General features: G+C 45.5%; 1 protein-coding gene across 1 annotated transcript in view; it reads right to left on the minus strand.

Moving 5' to 3' along the window:
• The window catches only part of FER1L6 (fer-1 like family member 6), an 82,679-nt gene that overhangs the window by 46,623 nt on the left and 13,791 nt on the right, over positions 1-22,265 (minus strand). Inside the window, exons 3-13 of the mRNA XM_009935719.2 lie at positions 21,935-22,061; positions 20,831-20,885; positions 20,604-20,735; positions 19,830-19,892; positions 14,149-14,227; positions 12,490-12,646; positions 11,136-11,322; positions 9,327-9,519; positions 6,155-6,504; positions 2,843-2,951; positions 854-1,034 (exon numbers count right to left, since the gene is read on the minus strand). Of these exons, the coding sequence (XP_009934021.2) occupies positions 854-1,034; positions 2,843-2,951; positions 6,155-6,504; positions 9,327-9,519; positions 11,136-11,322; positions 12,490-12,646; positions 14,149-14,227; positions 19,830-19,892; positions 20,604-20,735; positions 20,831-20,885; positions 21,935-22,061 (1,633 nt within the window). The remainder of the gene's footprint in view (positions 1-853; positions 1,035-2,842; positions 2,952-6,154; positions 6,505-9,326; positions 9,520-11,135; positions 11,323-12,489; positions 12,647-14,148; positions 14,228-19,829; positions 19,893-20,603; positions 20,736-20,830; positions 20,886-21,934; positions 22,062-22,265) is intronic.

Raw genomic sequence — 22,265 nt, forward strand, 5'->3', positions numbered from 1 at the left:
GCAACGGCATCCTGGCTTGTATCAGGAATAGTGTGGCCAGCAGGACTACCGTCACTATAAAAAGTTTCTTCCTTATATCCAGTCTAAATCTATCTTCTTTTAGTTTAAAGCCATTGCCCCCTATCCTTTCACTACATGCCCTCATTAAAAGTCCCTCTCCAGTCTTCTTGCAGGCCCCCTTCAGGTATTGGAAGGCTGCAATAAGGTCATTCCACAGCCTTCTGTTGTCCAGGCTGAACAGCCCCAACTCTCTCAGCCTTTGCTCACAGGAGAGGTGCTCCAGCCCTCTGATCACCTTTGTGGCCTCCTCTGGACCCCCTCCAACAGGTCCATGTCTTTCCTGTGCTGAGGTCTCCAGAGTTGGATGCAGGACTCCAGGTGGGGTCTCACCAGAGCAGAACAGAGGGGCAGAATCCCCTCCCTCGGCCAGCTGGCCATGTTGCTTTTGACACAGCCCATTTCAATATTTTTGATGTGTTATTCTGCTTCTGGAGCTGGTCACTCGGTGGACGTTACTTGTGATCAGAGTGTGGGACCCTAAGCCAACCTTAAGGACTTGCGCTTTCCTGTAGCTTTCCAATGTACAGCTGGTATAAAGCAGCCGTTTCAGAAACACCAGAAGTTCAAGAGCCCACAAGGCCAAGATCAGTAGGTGAGTATAAAATAGCTCACAGCCCATTCACTTCAGTGGAGCTTGGAAAATTTACTGTTGTGAAAGATGCAATTGAGGATTTGAAAGCCTCAATTCCACACAACCTGTTTAATGCAGCCAGGATTCATTAATGAGTCCCACAGAATTATAAAACAGGAACCAGGGTCCTGCATGATAAGGTTTTGAAGCACAGATCCTCACCTGTTCCCACCTGTGACCCTTGGCTTCTCGGGGGGTGTAGTGGATATCAGGGGTACTCCAAGGTCATGAGAAAATTCGTCTTCCCCCTCATCCAGCAGAGTTTCTTCAGGTTCTCCATCACGTGCCTTCTTCTTCCCTCCAGCTCCTGCTGACACCCCATCAGCAATATTTCCGAAGTTACCTAGAAACACAAGGTTACAAGTGAAGAGATGACTAGCTTGAAGGTGGTAAACCTGAATGAGGTTTAAAAAAATAGAGAAAGACCAGTCATACCAGTGGCAAACCTTTGTCCCTTCCTGATCGTTAGCTGTTCTGGCCATATCACAGTTTGTAAAGGTCCTGATAGGGTATGCCAGAGCCAATGACTTTTCAGACTCCAAGGCCGTGCTTCCTTACCTGCCCTATGTCATGTACACCCAGTATATCACCCCCATCACTAGGTGATGTGATCCTCCAGCTGCTGGCCCCCAGGACCTTCTGCTTTTGCTAAATAAATTCAGAATCAAAACCAATACTGCTGTTGATATTTCTAGACCCAGAAGCCCTGATGTGTGTCTGATTTACACAGCAAATATATGTCTTCTTTACAACATATGGATTATGATTTCCAAGGCTGATCTCAGAGGTGCTAAATCTTATTTTCAGATGAGTGAATTTTTCGTAGTAGGGTTGCAGAGTTAGTAATAACAATGCTTGGAGGGCCCAGCTTCAAGCCTAATGCCAGACAGCTCTGCTAATAATACAGACATCTTCTTTGATAGGATTTTGCCTTAAAGGGCAATTATCTGCTCTGGGAAAGAGGTGCATCCATCAGACTGGTAATTACAGATTTTATTAGAGACAGGCAGAAAACATTCCCTGTAGGAGAAGGATGTGCTGAATCACCCCATATAACATACTGATCTGGACTTTTGAGTCAGCCTTTCATGTAAGTGATGGCCATTTGCCAAATTTGGATCCAAATTTCAACTGCACATGTAGCTGGTAAATGCCCAGGTCCAGAATTCAGAGCCAGATTCATCTTTAGTGTTAATTCTGACAAGAATCAGTATAACTTCTTGCCCTACTATATAAATGAGTTTCTTGTCATTCTCAGCTCTGCTTCTTGCCAAGTTTCAGCAGGAATCAATATCACGCATTGATTTCCCTGTTTGTCATAGACATCTCTCCCTGCACACGTAGCCTTACAGCTGAGCATGCTCAGGTATAGAAGCACAAAGACGGGAAGTGTCAGGGTCTACTGTGTACTTGGACTGTAAGTGGGGATAGTACAGAGTTAAGCAAACCCCTGCAAGGCCAATGAGACCAATTCAAGCTTCTCTCTTCGGGGAAATTTCATCTTTGAAAATATCCACTTAATGTTCGTGAAAATATCTTCATTTTCTCTTTAGTGTGCTCCTGGGGACAGTTCAGCTCCACCAGGAAGAGGTCCCTGACACAGTACAGTCCTGTTTACTCAGAAAGAGGACAAGACTTACCAGGAGGATCTTAGAGGACAAGCTGGTGCATGCATTTTGAGGTGTGGCTGTACATACATCACCCCCACAGCACTCGCACAGACCCACATGTAGCTCAATGGGGTTGGCCAAGATGGTCCACATGGATCCCCTCTGCAAAGGGGCTCACTCACAGCTAGGGACTAATCGCAATGAGCACCAGAGAAATGAGCTATGCCCTGAGATAATTGAATTGGGTCTCCCCAGAGATTAGGAGCCTAAATACTAGGTAAGTCACTGTTTATAGTGGGTGAGAGGATTTGTATTAATACAAGGCATCTGGGAGCAGAGACAGCTAAGCATCGTTATGTCCAGCTTGACTGAAGGAAGCATGATGCTACCCAGAGAAATTATGATCAGGGTTTTATTCAGATGTGTAAACCCTGCTCTGAATCTGACTCCTGAGCCCTGAGACACATCTGCCAATAGCACATAGCATCCCCTTGCTCCTGAGAGTGCTTCATTGCTTTGGAGAAGAGTTTAACACACTTACCAACAGAAACCTCAAATGTTATTGGCTTGTCTCCAACTTTCCTATCAATCATTGTGGCTTCAAAAAATGTCCCAAAGAGGAGGAATTCCTCAAATTTCTCTGCACAGATCTAGTGGAGAAGAAGGAGGCAGAAAAGCAACATTTACTTTTACCTTCTACTCTTTTTCACAGCACAGAGGGATCTTTATAAGTCTCCAGCAGCTGCGTTACTGCGTTGAAGATCTATTGGTCTGAGGTGGTAAGGCATAATTTGTAGGAAGAAGTAATACATCTGCTCTGAGAAATTGATACGATTGGAAAAAAAGACAAACCTGTGTGACTTTGGTCTTGTCACTAGTGTCCAATTATATCATAATTGTTACACAAAAGTCATTATTAACCCTCACTTTATGCTCTGCTTTACCAGTAGTCGCTATTAAATGGTTCCAGTATCATCACACACTCTTATACCATAATTCAAACTATATGCCTATGGCAGTTCAAGGGCACTCTTTTGGTGCAACAGCAACAAAATATTGCCATCCTGACATAAGTCATTTAGCAGTGAGTGTGGCAGCAGTCTTCCTTTACATTGCGATAGTAACTGCTGCCATCCGAACACATCCAGGCAGGGGAGCACTTGCCCAGCTATGCTTTCCCCAAGATGACTTTAACTTACTGCCCATGTGTTTGTGCTATCAGGGCTTTGACCTTGCTCAAGGACACTCAGCTTCCACTGACAACAGCAAGACACAAAGATTTCTGACATCCACATTTTATTAGATGGCAGCCCTGTGCAAAAGCCTATTAAAACCAAGCAGTCCTTTTTTTTTTTTTTTTTTTTTGATCCTGCTATGTTTTAAACCACAGGCCCAAAGGTGGGGTCTCAGTGTGGGGGTTGCAGTCCTCCACTCTTTGCTTTCTCTGGCATCACAGCACTGAAACAAGTAACCCAGGAGCCCTGTTTTCATCTTCTCGCATAATTTGGAAGCACAGGAACCAAAGGGTCTCTGTGCAGCAGCACACCCTGAAAAGTATAGCGATCTTTTGTGGAGTTTTAAGGCTCTATTTGGCTCTTTTAAAACCTATTGGAGACCCAGAATTTGCTTGTCCCTGACACACGCTCTCACTCGGTGAAGGCTAGCTAACACCTCTAGCACTCTTGGGTCATTAACAAAACAAGCTGTAAGCCCCAAACCAAGACTAAGCTCAGAGGACATATTTTATGGTTTGAGTTCTCCCCAAACTGAGACCCTGACTGCCACAATCTATCCAGTGCAATCTCTACTCATTTCGCAGAATGGACACCAGCGTGCTGAAGCCCATTAGGCAAGATCAGAATTAGCTTCTTTTGAAACAGAGTGAGACAATGAATAAAACATCAGCTGTATATGAATATTTTTTCCCTGACTTTTGCAAAGCAGAAACAGCTTTCGACACAACCCGTGATCTCTTCATTTTGAAAAACCTCTGCTATACACAGTAAAAGGGCATAGGTCTGCAGTGAAGGGATTAGCAGCATCTCATACCAAAGCTAACACCACAGACTGCAGCTCTGGTGTAGCTTTAGCTTCCCTGGGTCTTGATTATTTTCAGCATGAAACCAGAGCATAGGGTGCCTAGAAAAGCTGAAGCTCAGAGACTGACACACACATCTACCTTCAATTACAAAGAAAGTAAATTGCAGATGTTTGATGTCTTCTTGCTGTCGGAATAGGTCAATATATTTGGGCTGTGGGGCTGGGTAATTTGCCTCTGTTGTCTCAGAGGCTCTATGAGACATTTTTCACATTATTTGTGATGTCTTCAGTTCCTGCTTGTCCTTTCAGAGAGTTGTAATACAATTACTGTGTCTACTGTAGCATGAAATATTGCTGAATGTCAAAACCAAAAGAATATCAAGCATCACATGTTGTTGCCTTTTACTCATTCTGTATTTGCAGCTGAGGCACAGTAGCCAGAAACAAATCCTTATGACTAATATTAATATTTATTGATGTTACAGCAGGGTTTGTTTCTTTACCTGGAGTATTTAGCTAGCACCTAAGACCACAGTTTTTGAGCCTTTCACAATAATGGATTTCTTCCATACAAAGGAAAATCTTTACAGAAATAAATTTCTTCTGATGTCACCTCTGTTATAATCATCAGAGAATAACTGAGGGACAGAGACAATTTACAAATATGCGAGTATACAAAGCAAGACCAGGGCACAGGTTTGCACATTTGCACACTGGCTTGCAATTCCCCATACCATTTCTCTGCTGACACGCTCCCTGGTCTGCTCCAGCTAGCTCTCGTGCCAGCAGTGCCAGGGCACAGGCCAAGGAAGAGCATTTGTCAAGGCTAGGCCTCAAGACCAAAGAACAATTCCTCCTCTCCTAATTGCTTGTAGAGAAGGAGTCAAAAGACCAGGAATCAGATCTGATAAAGGACATGAGTGCCTTAAGGACTGAAGTGGGACTCACACTACAAAAATCCAAAATTTTCGTCAATCACAGACTGAAGTGGGAACAAAATTGGTTGTGGGAATATTTTTCTTCCTATTTAGTAGGTAAAAAAACAAAAGTAGAGCTTGCATATGCACAAATGTGCCGTTGCTCCCAGGCAGTGATGTGATGGAGCAGAGGATCAAAGCTGAAGTATTGGCTCAGCACCTGGGCCCACATGCCCTGCCACAACTGCACAACCTTCCTAAAGCATCATAGCACAGGTCTTCCCGTGATGTAACCCAGTACAATTAAGTTAGGAAAGTAACATCAAGTAACATCAATTAACACCACGTGCTGAGCACAATTTGCAGCCTCTCTCCTGAGGAGATGATTAGCAATCTAAAACTGCGTTGACAATGCAATGTTAAAAAAGGAGAGTAAAACAGGCTAGGCTGTATCTCTGCATTTGCACAAATTCTTTGTCAGTGATTCCCTACTGACTTCAGTTGACAACTACCGATTTTCTGAAACGAATGCAGGATATCAGACTTGAAATTACCAGCTGCCCCCATCGGTTCTCTGTCATTTAGCAGATATTGCATCATATAAGTTTCTAGTAGGAACACACGGATGCAGCTAGTGCGCAAGTGACAAAAGGACAAGAGACTAAATTTTACAGAATCCAAGTCCTACTTGAGATCTTTTTTATGAGTTACAAGTACACATTAATGCTGCATTTGTGCTGCATTATTATGGGAAGATCCAAAGACTATGGAGGCATGAAGAAGCTGTAGGGAGCACATAAAAACAGCCTACATGGCCTGAACCCAAATACACAAGTCAGTGCAGTCCTTGGAGGTTTAGGGACACTTGTCAGTCAGTCTCTTAATATCATACTGACCTCTGAAGGCACATCGAATAGCTCGACTTCCACTTCAGTTGAGTTCATCTTATCTGAAGGAGAAGCTGACTTTCGATCCTCCCCTGCTTTCTCAGTTTTCTCTTTTCCTTTCGATGCTTTGAAGTCTTTATCTTTAGATGGCAGTTTAATATCCTTGAGAATACTTGAAAACTTAGACTCACGGGCTCCTCCTGAAAGTATCTCCACAGCAATCTCAATAAAGAGACGTCCTCTGAAGGAAACCCCTTCGCCAAAACCTTCATTAAGCTCCTGGTAGTCATCCATGAGGCTGTGGTTCCTGGGTGAGCCATAGAGATTGATCCAGGCAGGCCCAAATGTAGGCAAAAACCCTGGAGATAAAGCACCTTTTATGGCATTTCCTTTTGGTGTTGGAGTGCTCTCCTCATGTCTGCTCCAAGAAATCTTCCCTCTTGCACGCCAAAAACCAAACCTGGACCCATTCCTATGCATGTGGGGACCACCTCATATAAAGCACTGTTTTGCAGGGCAATTCTTAGGCACCAAGGAGCCTCTACCAATACTCAGCCAGGGACTGCCAGTATGGAGCTGTTTCTCAGAAGGTGTTTGTAACACAAGTGCTAGGGCATGACACCTACTGCACCTCTTGAAAAAAAGAGCTTTCTCCCATAGACTGAGGACTGGGACATAGTGGGAGAGGAATGAAGGCTGTCTCACCTTGTCCAAACTGTTCCCAAGACCATGTCACTACTTTATACAATTTATCTTTTATTTTCTGATTAAGGACTCAGTGGAGGAAAAGCAGGTTATCAGGAGTAGTCAGCATGGATTCACCAAGGGGAAATCATGCCTGACCAATCTGATAGCTTTCTACGATGGCATGACTGGCTGGGTAGATGAGGGGAGAGCCGTGGATGTTCTCTACCTCGACTTCAGCAAGGCTTTCGACACGTTCTCCCATAACATCCTCCTAGGGAAGCTCGGAAAGTGTGGGCTGGATGAGTGGTCACAGAATCACAGAATGGTAGGGGTTGGAAGGGACCTCTGTCGGTCATCTAGTCCAACCCTCCTGCCGAAGAAGGGTCACCTACAGCAGGCTGCAGAGGGCCTTGTCCAGGCGGGTCTTGAATATCTCCAGAGAAGGAGACTCCACAACCTCCCTGGGCAGCCTGTTCCAGTGCTCCGTCACCCTCAGAGGGAAGAATTCTTCCTCATGTTCAGACGGAACTTCCTATGCTTCAGTTTGTGCCCATTGCCCCTTGTCCTACCACTGGGCACTACTGAAAAGAGCTTGGCCCCATCCTCCTGACACCCACCCTTCAGATATTTGTAAGCATTTATAAGATCCCCTCTCAGCCTTCTCTTCTTCAGGCTGAACAAACCCAGCTCCCGCAGCCTCTCCTCGTAGGAGAGATGCTCCAGTCCCTTCACCATCCTCGTAGCCCTCCGCTGGACTCTCTCCAGTAGCTCTTCATCTTTCTTGAACTGGGGAACCCAGGACTGGACACAGTACTCCAGATGAGGCCTCACCAGGGCAGCGTAGAGGGGAAGGAGAACCTCCCTCGACCTGCTGGCCACACTCCTCTTGATGCACCCCAGGATCCCATTGGCTTTCTTGGCAGCCAGGGCACACTGCTGGCTCATGGTCAACCTGTCGTCCACCAGGACACCCAGGTCCCTCTCCGCAGAGCTGCTCTCCAGCAGGTCCACCCCAAGCCTGTACTGATGCCTGGGGTTGTTCCTCCCCAGGTGCAGGACCCTGCACTTGCCCTTGTTGAACCTCATCAGGTTCCTCTCTGCCCAACTTTCCAGCCTATCCAGGTCATGCTGAATGGCAGCACAGCCTTCTGGTGTATCTACCACTCATCCCAATTTGGTGTCATCAACAAACTTGCTGAGGGTACATTCTAACTCTTCATCCAGGTGGTTGATGAAGTTAAAAAAGACTGGGCCCAGTACTGACCCCTGTTACACCTGTGACACCACTAGTTACCGGCCTCCAACTAGACTCAGCGCCGCTGATGACAACCCTCTGCTCTGAGTTCTGGCATTCAGCCAGTTCTCAATCCACCTCACCGACCACTTGTTCTCCTTCCCCTCTACACTGCCCTAGTGAGAGCTACTGGACAGAGTCCAGCGGAGGGCTAAGAGGATGGTGAAGGGACTGGAGCATCTCTCCTGCGAGGAGAGGCTGAGGGAGCTGGGCTTGTTCAGCCTGAAGGCTGCGAGGGGACCTAATATATACTTACAAATATCTGAAGGGTGGGTGTCAGGAGATGGGGCCAAACTCCTTTCAGTGGTGCCCAGTGATAGGACAAGGGGCAATGGGCACAAACTGAAGCACAGGAAGTTCCGTCTGAACATGAGGAAGAACTTCTTCACTCTGAGGGTGACGGAGCATTGGAACAGGTTGCCCGGGGAGGTTGTGGAGTCTCCTTCCCTGGAGATATTCAAGACCCGCCTGAACAAGGCCCTCTACAGCCTGCTGTAGGTGACCCTTCTTCGGCAGGAGGGTTGGACTAGATGACCCACAGAAGTCCCTTCCAACCCTTACCATTCTGTGATTCTGTGACTCGGGTACACGTTTGAATTTCCAAGTTTAAGGAGTTACTGTGCCTTTGCTGAGCTGTGATAACTGACCGTGTTCCATATGTAGATGACACAACATAAATAAGGCTATACGTGGAGACTCCAACATCAGTGAAAAGGCTCCAGATATAAATACATGAGGACAAGCACACTAGTCCATGGTACCTGCTTGAGCTACGATAACTGTGACAGCACCCAGCTGAGCCTAACAACATTGCTGTTACGGGGCAGATCAAAAGCACAAGCTTGCTCTGTCTGTGATTTGCACTTTGTGCTTTTGTTGCCCAACAGAAACTCACACGAACTATAAACTTACATCAGCCATCTGTAATGGACTAGAGCAGACTATTGCCAAAGTCACAGAGAAGTTGCCATATTATGTAGTATCTCTGTAACAAGAAAGGCAGTGGCAGACCACCATGCACCGAGCACAATGTAATATAACTTCATCTGAAGCAAGGAAAGCTCTCTTGGAACCAATAAAAATTATGGCTATTCACCTGAGCTCTGGGCATTCCTAAAATGAGATTAGCCAGTGGCCAGGTCCCAAGCAAGCAGATTTTACTTTAGGGGCATATTCTGGAACAAACATTCCCCCCTTTACCTTTGTCACCATCTTGTTCATTTGATATTTTCTTCAAGTCAATAAAGTGGGTGGCTAAGGCCACGTCATTCATGCTGCCTTCATCCCAGACCTGGATTTTGACTCTTCGGCAGAGTGGAGGGAACATTTCCTTGAAGATAATCTGTTCATGCCATATGGGATCTGCACAGTTCTTTTGCACTGTTGTCCGTCCCTGAAAAGAAAGTCCAGCAAATCTAATCCAAGAAAGGTCAGACTCTGGAGAATGGCAAGGAGTAAAGCACAAATTGCACTTAGCAACATCTCTCTGGTAGTTTTTAAAACACAAATCTCCTATCTTGAAAGTACTTCGGCTTTTCTATTAGCTTTTTTTTTTCCTCTCCATATCTAATAAAAGACCCCATTACAGCTAAAGAATTCTCACCTGCACACAGCAGAGCCTGCAGTAAGATTTAATTCTTCAGGGCCCTTATGCACAAAACATATCTGTGAAGGCAGACTTTGGCATTTCTGCTACAAACTGCACATCTTCAAGTGGCTGTTGAAATACCTGGGTAGTGGAAATGCAGTGCAGTTTGTCTCACAGAAGATGAAATTCATTACAGCTGCCAGGCTGTATGTACCAATGGAATTACCTTAAATGAGGCAATTTATCTAGCATAAAATATGATTACTGTGGCTTGCGTTCTGGGCATATGCCTGTGTGGTAGGGATGTAGGGACTGGAGCTATTCCTCCTAGCCTGAAGGAGACAGCAGGATTGTATCACAGTCCCTTCAGCCGCAGGCTGTGTCAGGCCTTCTACCTTCAGGTTTGATGGGGAGAACCGAGTCAGGAAACCCTCCAACAATACCTTTTAAGCCATATTTTACACACCAGCATGCAAACTCATGGCAGTGACTCATTTGTATGTCTTCTTCAGCCTTCTATTAAACCTGAAGTAGCTGCATGCATTTGACCATTTTAACCCATACTAGTTTGAGACGTAATACTTCACAACTTGGATTCACAACAAAACATGATATCAGCACCAAGGGCCTCATTCTCATGCCTGGAACATCTGTAAAGGACTAACTGGAGCTGTCCCCAAGGCTTATTTGCACATAGAAAGCATTGCTGACTTAAAATTATTTCCACTTTGATTCTTTCCTTATTTACACCAATTATCAAGGCAAGCTCCCTGACATGGCGTGCCATGGGTGTACCCCAGAGGAAGGAGGCCCCTGGACCTCCTCTGCACTTCTCTTCCACCAAAGTCAGAAGGTCCCTCTCAGCAGCTCACTGTAGCACCATGTTTGATGTTGAAGGAGCTCCGGAAGCAATGAAGCCAGGCAACACTGAAGTAGGGTCTACTCAAATGCTTCCCCTTCTGCTACTCACAGAAAAGCTGCAAGGGTCCTGAATTACAGCAGAGTAATTCAGAAGTCAATACACAGCCCTAAAATCCAGATTGAACCATCTTTACTGATTTCAATCCTGCTTCCTTTCTTCACTCTAGGGAGACCAGAACATGGCACTTAACTAGTACAACACCGAGTAATTCACTGTCTTGTAACTTGATGTTCTAGTAACAAATACACAGACTTCCCTCTCCCCTCCTGCTGCCTAACTTTAACCTACTGCTGTGAGGGTGATATTAGATCTGCTGAAATTAAGTGTTTCCATCACTTTATTCCTGCATAATTTAGCAACTGAACATTTTCTTTCTGATGAAAGAAATATGTGTTTTACTTGATTTATTTAACTATAAGGATATCAGCATAATCACCTGCCCGTAGCACAGCTAGTAGGAAAGAAAGCCTACATTTGTGATCAAAAGGATCTCAATTACCATTTGGCCTGCAAACATCACCACCACATAGGGATCCACAAGGTCCTTACTGTCGCCTATGAATGCTTTGGTGACATTGGCCATGATGCTAGAGTTCATCTTCGGAAGTCCTTCTGCTTTGTAAATTCTCACATAAAATCTGGCCCATGGTCTTTCAGATGGAAAGCCTTTGGGGATCAAGAGGTTCCTAAAAGAAAATAGAAGCCATTTCCTTAAAATTAAAATCTCAGTCAATTAAGTGATATTTTTTCCAACAAAATTGTCATGGTAAGTTAGCTTGTGTCCTGAGAAGACACAAAAAGTTGTTCGAATTTGCTTCTGCATCTAGAGCAAAACATTTTCTGGTTACCATGAGAAAGTGATATAGCATTACTCAGCAGACATGTCAATGTGATACAGAACCACAAAAGCACAGAACACCTAAGTTGGAGGTGACCTCTGGAGGTCATCTGCTCCAACCCCCTGCTCAAAGCAGGTCCAGTTACATTAGGTTGCTCAGGACCTTGTCCAGTAAGTTCTGAATATCTCCAAAGATAGAGATTCCCCTCTGTCCCTACGCCTGTGTTAGATTTGACCACTTTCATGGTAAAAAATTTCTTGTATCTGTTCTGAAATTCCCTTGTTCTAACCTGTGTCCAAAGCCACTCATCCTTCTGCTGTGCACCTCTGAAAAGAGTCTGGCTCTATTTAGAGGTGCACAGTAGGCTGTTAGGCAGTTGAAGATAGCAATAGGATCCCCACTTAACCCGGTCTTCTTAACACCCAAGAAACCAACTCCTCAACACACACACCTTTCCCTGTAGACCATGTGCTCCAGCCCACCATCATCTCGGTGGCTCTCCATGGACTTGGTGCAGTATGTCAGTACTGACCAGAAATATCGCTCCTGTAAAATTTAAAGCATGCTGGCAGCACACTTTACCATCTTGAACTTCCGTGTTTTACAAGGAGAATGCTAATACACTTGAGTATATTTAAGGATATGGAAAATATCCATGCTCACACATCTGATAGAGGAGAAGGAATAGCTTTTCCTCATATTTTTCTTCTTACTTCACTGATTTCAGAAATACTTAACTGGTTTCAGACCAATAAACCTTCAGTGAGGAATAATCTGACTCTTTGCCACAGGGCATGGCCAATTCTGTCAGCTGCAGAGAAGTAACCCTAACATGCCCTTCAATTTAGTTGAGAGGATTGTACAAGCTCTCTTTGAGCACAACAGAACAGCCAAGTGTACAATGCTAACCTGCTATTAACCCTGAGTTAGCAAGGAAAGGACTGAAAGGAGTACAGAGGACTTTTGAGGTACTTAGTAAAAAAGGAAGCAATAAAAAAGAAAATGTTGGAATACTTCTCAATCTGCTCCTCAGTATCAGCTGTTTTTTGTGTGGTTTGTATTGCGTCACCTTTCCCGGTCACACTGATGTCACACTTCAGGTATCCCTTGGCTCCTGTCCTAATGTCAGCAGGGTCTGTGAGAAGGGCCCACTTGTCACAAAACTGGTGACCTGTAAGACAGACAAACTTAAAAACTCAGATCAAGTATGCAAAAAATGCATATATTTCTCCTCTTCACTCCCCAAAAAATCACTGCTAACAACATTCGTGCTTTCAGGAGGATCGTGCTGAAGCACACTTGTTTACCAGACACGCTTGGAGGGTCCAAAATGTTGTATGACTGAAAAGGCAAGCAAGAGGATTGATCTAGAGCTCGTCAGGTACAAGCTCATTTTCATCAATGGTTACTGAGGTCAATGACTAAAGACCAGTGGAAAGCCGAGTGAGATTCGGCAACTGAATTCAGGCTGCTGCTTTATGAGGAAAGGCCACCTGTTTTGATGAGAGCTCTTTGAAGATTTCGGTACTCTCTGGCAACAAAACCCTCTCTGGGAGCTGTGGCCATGTGTAACACTGGCAGCCAGCTGAGAAGGGAAGGAAGGAGCCATCACAGTAAGAAGAAGCCAAAAGCAGGTTGAGCTCCATCTTTCCAGTGGTAAAAATGCACAAGACAATTCACCCACAACAGCCCTTGCTGCAGCCCTGCTTTGCAAGCCCTCTTTGAGCAAGGTCCTTAAACTTTACATTAAGTCCTTTGCCATCACCTTGGGTGTGTAACGGAGTGGGAGGGAGGCACTAGAGTGCATGAGGGATATAAGCTCGAGATCAACCCTCAGACACAACCCTCCTGTAAAGGTGTGAGCAGGAAACACAGGGCAGAATTCAGAGATGAACGCAGTCGGAGTATGGACGCAGACTGTTCAGTCAGGCCATTTCTCTCTACTGGCTTTTGAAGAAGCCCTGAAGAGAGGGTGGCCTGAATGACTCTACACTTTTGCCGTAACTGGGTGACTTCTATAGCAAGTGGCCTAAATATGTTCATTCCTGAAGACTGATAAAAGATCAGATCCTTAAGTAATTATGGAAGAGCAAAAGATACATATTTTGTGGACGGTTGTAAAGACAGGCCAAAAAAAGGGTAGGTGATCTTTTCTTAGCTTTAAATTTCAGAAAGCACTGGACAGCTGTGAAGATGGCAGGTCAAGTAGACCTATGGTCACCTCTTCTCCCTCCCATTGTGGTCTGCTCCTCCTCGTGTCTTGTGCTCTTCTCACCATTCCTTCCATGTTAAATCCCGCTCTCACTCCTTCCACGCCTTCTACCTCAACACATGCAGCAGAGCTTTGGATGCTCTGTAACGATGAGTGGAGTTGGGTTTTGTAGAGTATTCAGCTGCCCACTCTGACTCCCTAAAGAAAAGTTGTCCTTGATAAGTGCTGCCCACCAATGAACAGATTGTCAAGGTGTTTTCAGTGTTGAACATTTTTCCAAAGATTTGGCTGGTGTTCTGGTATCCAAATAGGAAAATAACCCTTCCAAAAACGTTGTGAAGTTTATCCCTTGGCATAAACCACAAGCATCTGAGTGGAAAAGCAGTACACCTCCCTCTCCTTTCCTCCCCTGCCTCACATCTCATTTAACAGACAAAAAGGGCAGAAAATGCACCACTTACCTGGCTGACCATACACCGTTCCCAGGTCTACTTTAAAGGAGCCTATCAGCACACTCCCAATCAGTTTATTGTGCATAACCTGTTAGAAAAAGGCCGGTTAAAGAATATCACTATCTCTTTTCCCAGTCAACATAAGAAAGAGTAATCCAAACAAAGATCATATTTGGTTCAGAGGTAACAGGCAGCAACATCCAGTACCACCCAAAACTGGGTATACATAGCCTCAGCAGATACAGCAAGCATTCGAAATCTGTTCTTTAACCAATATTGTGTCAATTTGGAAACCAATACATTTGTATCCAAGTGGAATCACACAGGTTCATCCCAGGTCCCAGGATTATATAAAGCAGGAATCAGATGGATGTGTTTTCAGAGCAGATGCAGTTATGTTACTTATCCTGGCAGTTTTAAATGAATCACCATGAGTATAAACACATGGGGCATAACTTGCTTCACAGTAGGCTGCAGAAATCATATCACTTTCTGTGCAATAGCTGAATTGTCATAAGAACCGAGTACACCCAGAGGAGAAAAAAATAAAGTGTTTCTTTGCAACATTTCAATGTGCACATAAACCAAGCAGCTTGATTCCGATTTACTCCCCACAATACTAATGAAATTAGAGAAGTGATATAGATGTAAATGAGATGGCAAGCAGGCCCCAGTGTGTCTATCTCTTTATCCTTCCTGACAAGTAATTAATTTAATTTAAATTTGATTTAATTAATAATTTTCTTTTGTCGTAATTCCTGAATCTATGTACTTCTGTGTGTGGTTTTCAAATACATGCATGTGCTTTACTTTACAGACAAGGCAGAGGCTAGAGATGTATTCTAAGGGAAGACTGGCTCTAGAACTGTATTTTTCAAAAAATAGATATGTCACCTATTTTCAGAATAGCTCAAAAAGTTGAAACCCACTCTTTGGCTGTGGAAAAGTTTCAGAAAGCAGGTTGAAATGTCTAGAAAACCTTGGCCAAACTGTGAAATAAAACTAAGCCTCTGGGATTCAAGTCCACAGAAGCTAAATCGAAATGTTGGACCTAAACAACCAAGCCTCTGAGAGCATTTTAGAAATCTGGAAGACATCATACCCTGGCTGTGGACCTACACATTCTAGACAGGGTTAAAAGACTTCTGCAATTTTGCATTGGATTTGTCACATAACTTCATTTTTTGCAATTTGAATGAAGACCAGGAGAAATATATTCCAAAGTAAAGATCCCTGCTCTTTCATCAAGATCTACCAGAAAATCCAGGAGGTTGCTAGCTGCAACATAACGTCCTTCCCCATTAAGGCCTGGGGCCACTGTGCCCCAGTGATTTTAGGATCACACTCAGTTGTCCATGGTAATTCCTCACTTCAACATGGAAGGGGTTTCTAGGGCTGAAAAATCAAGAGCAGACAAAGGAGCAGTTTTATTGTACTATTAAAGCTTATACATTAAGCAACCTTCATGTGGGAGAGGAGCCAGTGTGAAGCCAACACTCCATGCACCGGTACTGTTTTTCCTCAATTCCTGATGCTGCTGGTTCCCATCATAGCACCAGACCCTTGCTCCTATGACTAGAGCACGCAGGGTTGGGGAAGAACTCGTGAAAACTGGTGGGTTTCGTCCCAAAGCCAGGCAAAACTACAGTTTTGAAGGAACTACATGGAAATAGGAGCCTGCCCAAATCAGCCGATGCAACACGGGATGGACTGAAGGGGAAAGAAGGCTGTAGCCTTTCTGTAGCAAAAAAAAAAAAAAAAAAGAGTTTCTTTAAGAACCAGAAACAAGAGGAGGATATGTGGTGAGTCCGAGGTGGTGTTGTCTCATTGCTCTTTGCATTTTTCTCTCCAGGGCATGACAGCTTGTCCAGAGAGCATTAAATGTGTAAAACTCCCTTCTTCGTCCTTCAGGAGATTTGCTGTGTGAAATGTGGTGCCCTTGGGTAAATGCCCCCTGTACCCACTGAAATGATGGGCGTTTCCACTCCCTGTAGTAGACATGGTGCTTTTAACTGCTGAGGAAATAACTTGCTGCTTCTGTTAAATGCCCTGCATTTTTCCTGGTACTTTTTCTCAAGCATATTTTTTCTAAAATAACAAAGCAGGTGACTATGATGCTTGTAGGAAACACCTTTTATCTTCTCTGACAGGAAGCATCACATTGACATCATATCTAATTAAAGGTTTGTGTCTTTCCACACCTGAATGACTCTATAGATAACTGAATGACTTTCTTCAGATTTCCCAAATGAGGACAAACATGAACAGTGTTAAACTGAGGAGTATTTCAGTACTGAAGATATAGGTTTAGCGTGGAAGGAGCATCTCAGTTCTACTACGGCATTATTACAAGGTTGCTGGAATGCACGAGAAGATATTAAGACAAAAAAATCTATTCATTAGCAGATGCTGAGAAACTGAAAATCTTATTTTCCTCTCAAACGCAGAGTTTGAATGCAGCTAGGCTAACTGCTGAACTAACTGGTGAGCAACGGCACTGATCCTGTCTGTTTTACTTGAGCTTCCAGATACAGATGAGTTTGTTTTCACAGATTAAGAAAATCCAGCGCACAAATGAGTGCTAGTAATGGAGGCTGCCATTCTTTGTTTGTCCTTAAGTGAGAGTGATGCTAAGCAAGTACTCTGAAACTTTCCAACCCTCAAGGATTCACAGAATCACAGAATGGTAGGGTTTGGAAGGGACCTCTGTCGGTCATCTAGTCCAACCCCCCTGCCGTCGCAGGGTCACCAACAGTAGGCTGTAGAGGACCTTGTGCAGGCAGGTCTTGAATATCTCCAGAGAAGGAGACTCCACAACCTCCCTGGGCAGCCTGTTCCAGTGCTCTGTCACCCTCAGAGGGAAGAAGTTCTTCCTCATGTTCAGACGGAACTTCCTGTGCTTCAGTTTGTGCCCTTTGACCCTTGTCCTGTCGCTGGACATCACTGAAAAGAGCTTGGCCCCATCCTCCTGACACCCACCCTTCAGATATTTGTAAGCATTTATAAGATCCCCTCTCAGCCTTCTCTTCTTCAGGCTGAACAAGCCCAGCTCCCTCAGCCTCTCCTCGTAGGAGAGATGCTCCAGTCCCTTCACCATCCTCGTAGCCCTCCGTTGGACTCTCTCCAGTAGCTCTTCATCTTTCTTGAACTGGGGAACCCAGGACTGGACACAGTACTCCAGATGAGGCCTCACCAGGGCAGTGTAGAGGGGAAGGAGAACCTCCCTCGACCTGCTGGCCACACTCTTCTTAATGCACCCCAGGATCCCATTGGCTTTCTTGGCAGCCAGGGCACACTGCTGGCTCATGGTCAACCTGTCGTCCACCAGGACACCCAGGTCCCTCTCCGCAGAGCTGCTCTCCAGCAGGTCCACCCCAAGCCTGTACTGATGCCTGGGGTTGTTCCTCCCCAGGTGCAGGACCCTGCATTTGCCCTTGTTGAACCTCATCAGGTTCCTCTCTGCCCAACTTTCCAGCCTATCCAGGTCACGCTGAATGGCAGCACAGCCTTCTGGTGTATCCACCACACCTCCCAGTTTGGTGTCATCAGCAAACTTGCTGAGGGTACATTCTAACTCTTCATCCAGGTGGTTGATGAAGTTAAAAAAGACTGGGCCCAGTACTGACCCCTGGGGGACACCACTTGTCACCAGCCTCCAACAAGACTCAGTGCCGCTGATGACAACCCTCTGAGTTCTGCCATTCAGCCAGTTCTCTATCCACTTCACCGACCACTCATCTAGCCCATACTTCCTGAGCTTCCCTAGGAGGATATCATGGGAGACTGTGTCGAAAGCCTTGCTGAAGTCGAGGTAGACAACATCCATGGCTCTCCCTTCGTCTACCCAGCCAGTCATGTCATCGTAGAAAGCTATCAGATTGGTCAGGCATGATTTCCCCTTGGTGAATCCATGCTGACTACTCCTGATAAACTTCTTTTCTTCCACTTGCTTGATGATGACCTCCAGGATAAGCTGCTCCATCACCTTTCCCAGGACGGAGGTGAGGCTGACCGGCCTGTAGCTCCCTGGGTCCTCCTTCTTGCCCTTTTTGAAGATTGGAGTGACATTGGCCTTTCTCCAGTCCTCGGGCACCTCTCCTGTCCTCCAGGACCTCTCAAAGATGATGGAGAGTGGCTCAGCAATGACATCCGCCAGCTCCCTCAGCACTCATGGGTGCATCCCATTGGGGCCCATGGATTTGTGGACGTCCAGATCACTTAAGCGATCCCTCACAGAGTCCTCCTTGACCAAGGGAAGTCGTCCTCTCTGTGGGCTTCTTCTCTTACCTCCGGGGCCTGGGATTCCTGAGGGCCAGTCTTAGCACTGAAGACTGAAGTAAAGAAGGCATTCAGTTGTTCTGTCTTCTCCGCATCCTCCATCACCAGGACACCCGCCTCATTCAGCAGCAGCCCCACATTGTCCCTAGCCTTCCTTTTGCTGCAGATGTAGTTGAAGAAGCCCTTCTCGTTGTTTTTGACATCCCTTGCCAGCTTCAATTCCAGGTGGGCTTTGGCCTTCCTCGTCGCATCCCTGCACGCTCTGACCACATTCCTGTACTCTTGCCAAGTGGCCTGCCCCTCTTTCCACATTCCATGGACCTTTCTCTTCCACCTGATCTCTGCTAGAAGCTCCTTGTTCAACCCTGCAGGTCTCCTGCCTCCTTTGCTCGATTTCTTTCTCAGAGGGATGCACTGCTCCTGAGCATGGAGGAAGTGACATTTAAAGAGCGACCAGCACTCTTGGACCCCCCTGCCTTCGAGAGCTCTGGCCCACGGGATTCCTCCCAGTAGCTCCTTGAAGAGGCCAAAGTTAGCCCTCCTGAGGTCCAAGGTTTTGATCCTGCTTATCACCTTGCTTCCTCCACACAGTGGTGGGACCTTTGGCAGTAGAAATGCAAAGAACAGCTCATGCAGGGCACAGCTTGTGGCATTTCTAAATAATACAAATACAGCACTGTCCACAGTTTCATGAGATCTTCCTTAATTCCTTAGCAGCTTTGCTAAATGTGGTGATGAACCTCAGGAGACTCAGGTAAGGTGACTAGCATGGCTCCATAGACTTGGCCTTCCAAACCGCAAATCATTACCTAATGCCCCCAGTCTGAGACCATGTGTGTCTTCCCTCAGGGCTGTTCTGAGATGTCACATAGTTTCACCAGGACTTCTTTGCAGCGAACAGTGGGAGCAGCACTGAACGCTTGGAGCCCACTCCCATGTGAATAGCAACTACATGCTGACACTCCCAGACAGCCTGAAAGGATAAGGTACCTGGGTATTTTAGTTAGAAACAGTTGTGTTTGAGGAACTGAGATAAGCCAGAAGTTTCAACTCAGTCATTGAAACAAGTGGCATATTGATTATTAGAGGGATGAAGACAATTCTGACAAGAGTTAACTAAGCTGAATTTTATCATTCTGCCTCGCAGGTTGCCAAGCCAGCAATGAGTGTGCCTGAAAATGCACACTTCATCTTCCCGTAGGGTTACGTTCCTCTAAATCTTTGCCAGCTGCCTTTCCTCCTTTTTGTCCCCCCATCGTTTCTTTTTCTTATACTTCATGCTGACTTTATAGCAGTCTTGTTAACTAAAATTATTTCTCTTTTAAATTACATTAAGAAGAATCATTTAGAGCCAGAGTTACACAAACAACAATGACCTTTACTTACTGTGCTAAGCTTTCCTAGGTACTTACAGAGATGTTGATTATTTTGTCAAACAGGAACACCTGCGGTCCAACGAAATCAAACACAAAGTACTGTGGGAAAAGGGGACAGCAGATGAGAATCATCCTTGTGCTGATAGCCAGCGCATGGTTTAGCTTTTTGAGCTACTGCACAGAGTTCCGGTGTGACGCTGGGGGTGCTGGGGAGTTGGTGGTGGACACAGCAAAACCCTTTCCTTGTTCCCTGGCTTGTGGATCAGGCTGGTTTGCTGCTCTCCTCCTTGTATGGCTGCACAGCACTGTCCTTTGCACATGCCCATGGCACTCACTCCACATCAGAGGGTGTTGTCAAAAGGGACGAGGAGGCACAAGGTAACCCAAAGGACTGGTTGGTTTGGGGAGTTGTTTTGGTCTCATTTGTCACCAGCTGGAACAAACATATGTCAAGGAAAGGCTGTTGCAGTGAAATGGTAGAAAAGACAGGTTGGGTGTCAGTTTAGACAAAGATCCCAAAGCGATTGTTTGAAAAAAATGCAGAGGCAGTGGTAGCGGGGCAGGATGCAGTGGAAGGGGTGGGGGACAGGACGGATGGAGCTTGAGATAAGAAACAGCAAACAGAGCTAAAACCAAGGGAGCTATTGCTGGTGATTGGCCAAGCTTGAAACTCAAAACAGCTCCTGGACAGACCTCCCTGCTCAGAGATGCAGGTGCTACAAACTTAGTTTATCCTTTTTCGAGCTACTAAGTGGTGGAGGCCACCCAGAGCCATGGAAGAAAGCACATTCTTGAAGACAAAGCACCTACCTCATGATAGAAAGGGGCATTTGTGCCTTCCTTTACTGTCGTTTGCTTCTTCTCATCACCTATCTCGATGATCACCACAGGGTCAATGTTCTCACCCACCAACTGCTTGGCCTCGATGATGGTGATGGCAATCTGTGGAGCACAAGGACACCATGCACCCTCCTGGGCTCAGGTCTGTCCTGCCTGGGGATTCACCAGGCACGTAAGGGCTGTCATCCTCTGCTCACCTGGTAGTTCTGGGATTTCATCTCCTCTTCGTGAATTCTCCTCACCAGCTTTGCCCTGTTTAAATGACAAAACAGGTCATTAGGCACCTCTAAACAACAGCTGGTACACGGACACATGTTGGAAAGACTTCTTATCACTAAGACAGCATTGTTTATAACAGGTAGCTTTGTTGTGAACTGTTAGGCTTGATTTCACCAGTAGTCACTTAAACGCCACCAGGGACATGAGTGGTGGACAACAGATAGTCCGAGGGCTCAGACCTGTGATCAGATGAGATCTGTGTAGCAAGACAAACCACAGTAACTGTCCACGGACAAGGTCCATACACATGGAAGCCAAAATAGGTCCCTTCTCTTCCATTTGAAGCTAGCGACAAACATTGGTCTGCTTGTATTTCTCAGGAGCTCAGAGCACACACAAGGGCACTTACTGCAGCTGAGCACTGTACCAGCCAACTTGGTCAGCACCACAGCATGTAACAGGGTAATTTCGGCTTTGACAGAGAGCACTGCCCAGGGTGTCTGTTATCTTTTCCTATCTCTTCTCATGGACCATGAAAAGAGGACGGGAGGTTCCTTTCCAGTTTGCATGCAAGATTTTGGTATAATCACTCCTTGGGTACTACGGGATTTCATACCTGGATTTTAATGACACACCACTTAGATCTCTGTCTCTTTTATATATTTGGTAACAGGGAAATGTATTTCACCCGCACGGACAGTTTTCTTATTTCACTTGTTGATCCCATCAAACCTGGCTCCATTCCTCCCCTGTATGAAAAAAACAACTACACAAACACTTGGCTATAGACATCGCTGTCCCCTTTGTCTCCTTTTCATTAGCAGCAGAGTTGAGGCCCTCTCAGCATCCATTTCAATCTCTCCCTCACTGGACAGGATCTGGTGACAATTCGTCTTGAGCTGATAATATTTTGCTGACAAGTACAACCCACTCTGTCATGTGGGGCAGCAGGAGTGAAGGGATCACTGCTGTCAGCAAATGGATTTTCTGTCAGCAGGTGTATTGTCCTAGGGTAATGCTAATCCCACGTATGATGGAAAAGGTATTTTGGGGGATGTTAGGTAAAGTATGCCAAGAAGCACCTTTTGCTCTTTGGGCTTAAGCATCCAAAAACATTGGACAGTGCATCAGTACTCATTAGGTCTTCCTCTTCCTGTTCTTGTCTTCCGAGAGTGTCATGGTGAAGATTTGCTCTTTCGTCATGATCACCTGATGAAGAAAACAATCAGGAAAGTAAAATCCACCTCTGATTTCTACTAGCACAAAGCTAACTTGGAGCAGAGCAGCAAATCCATCAGCATGAACTGAATATATTTATTTGTGTGTCACAGTTAGAGGTACTGCAGTGGTTTGTATGGAGCAGCATTGACTACAGCAGAAGCTCGTCTCCTGTGCAAAATCATATACCATAGA

The sequence above is a fragment of the Opisthocomus hoazin genome, chromosome 3, assembly GCF_030867145.1.
Source record: "Opisthocomus hoazin isolate bOpiHoa1 chromosome 3, bOpiHoa1.hap1, whole genome shotgun sequence".
Taxonomy (NCBI): domain Eukaryota; kingdom Metazoa; phylum Chordata; class Aves; order Opisthocomiformes; family Opisthocomidae; genus Opisthocomus; species Opisthocomus hoazin.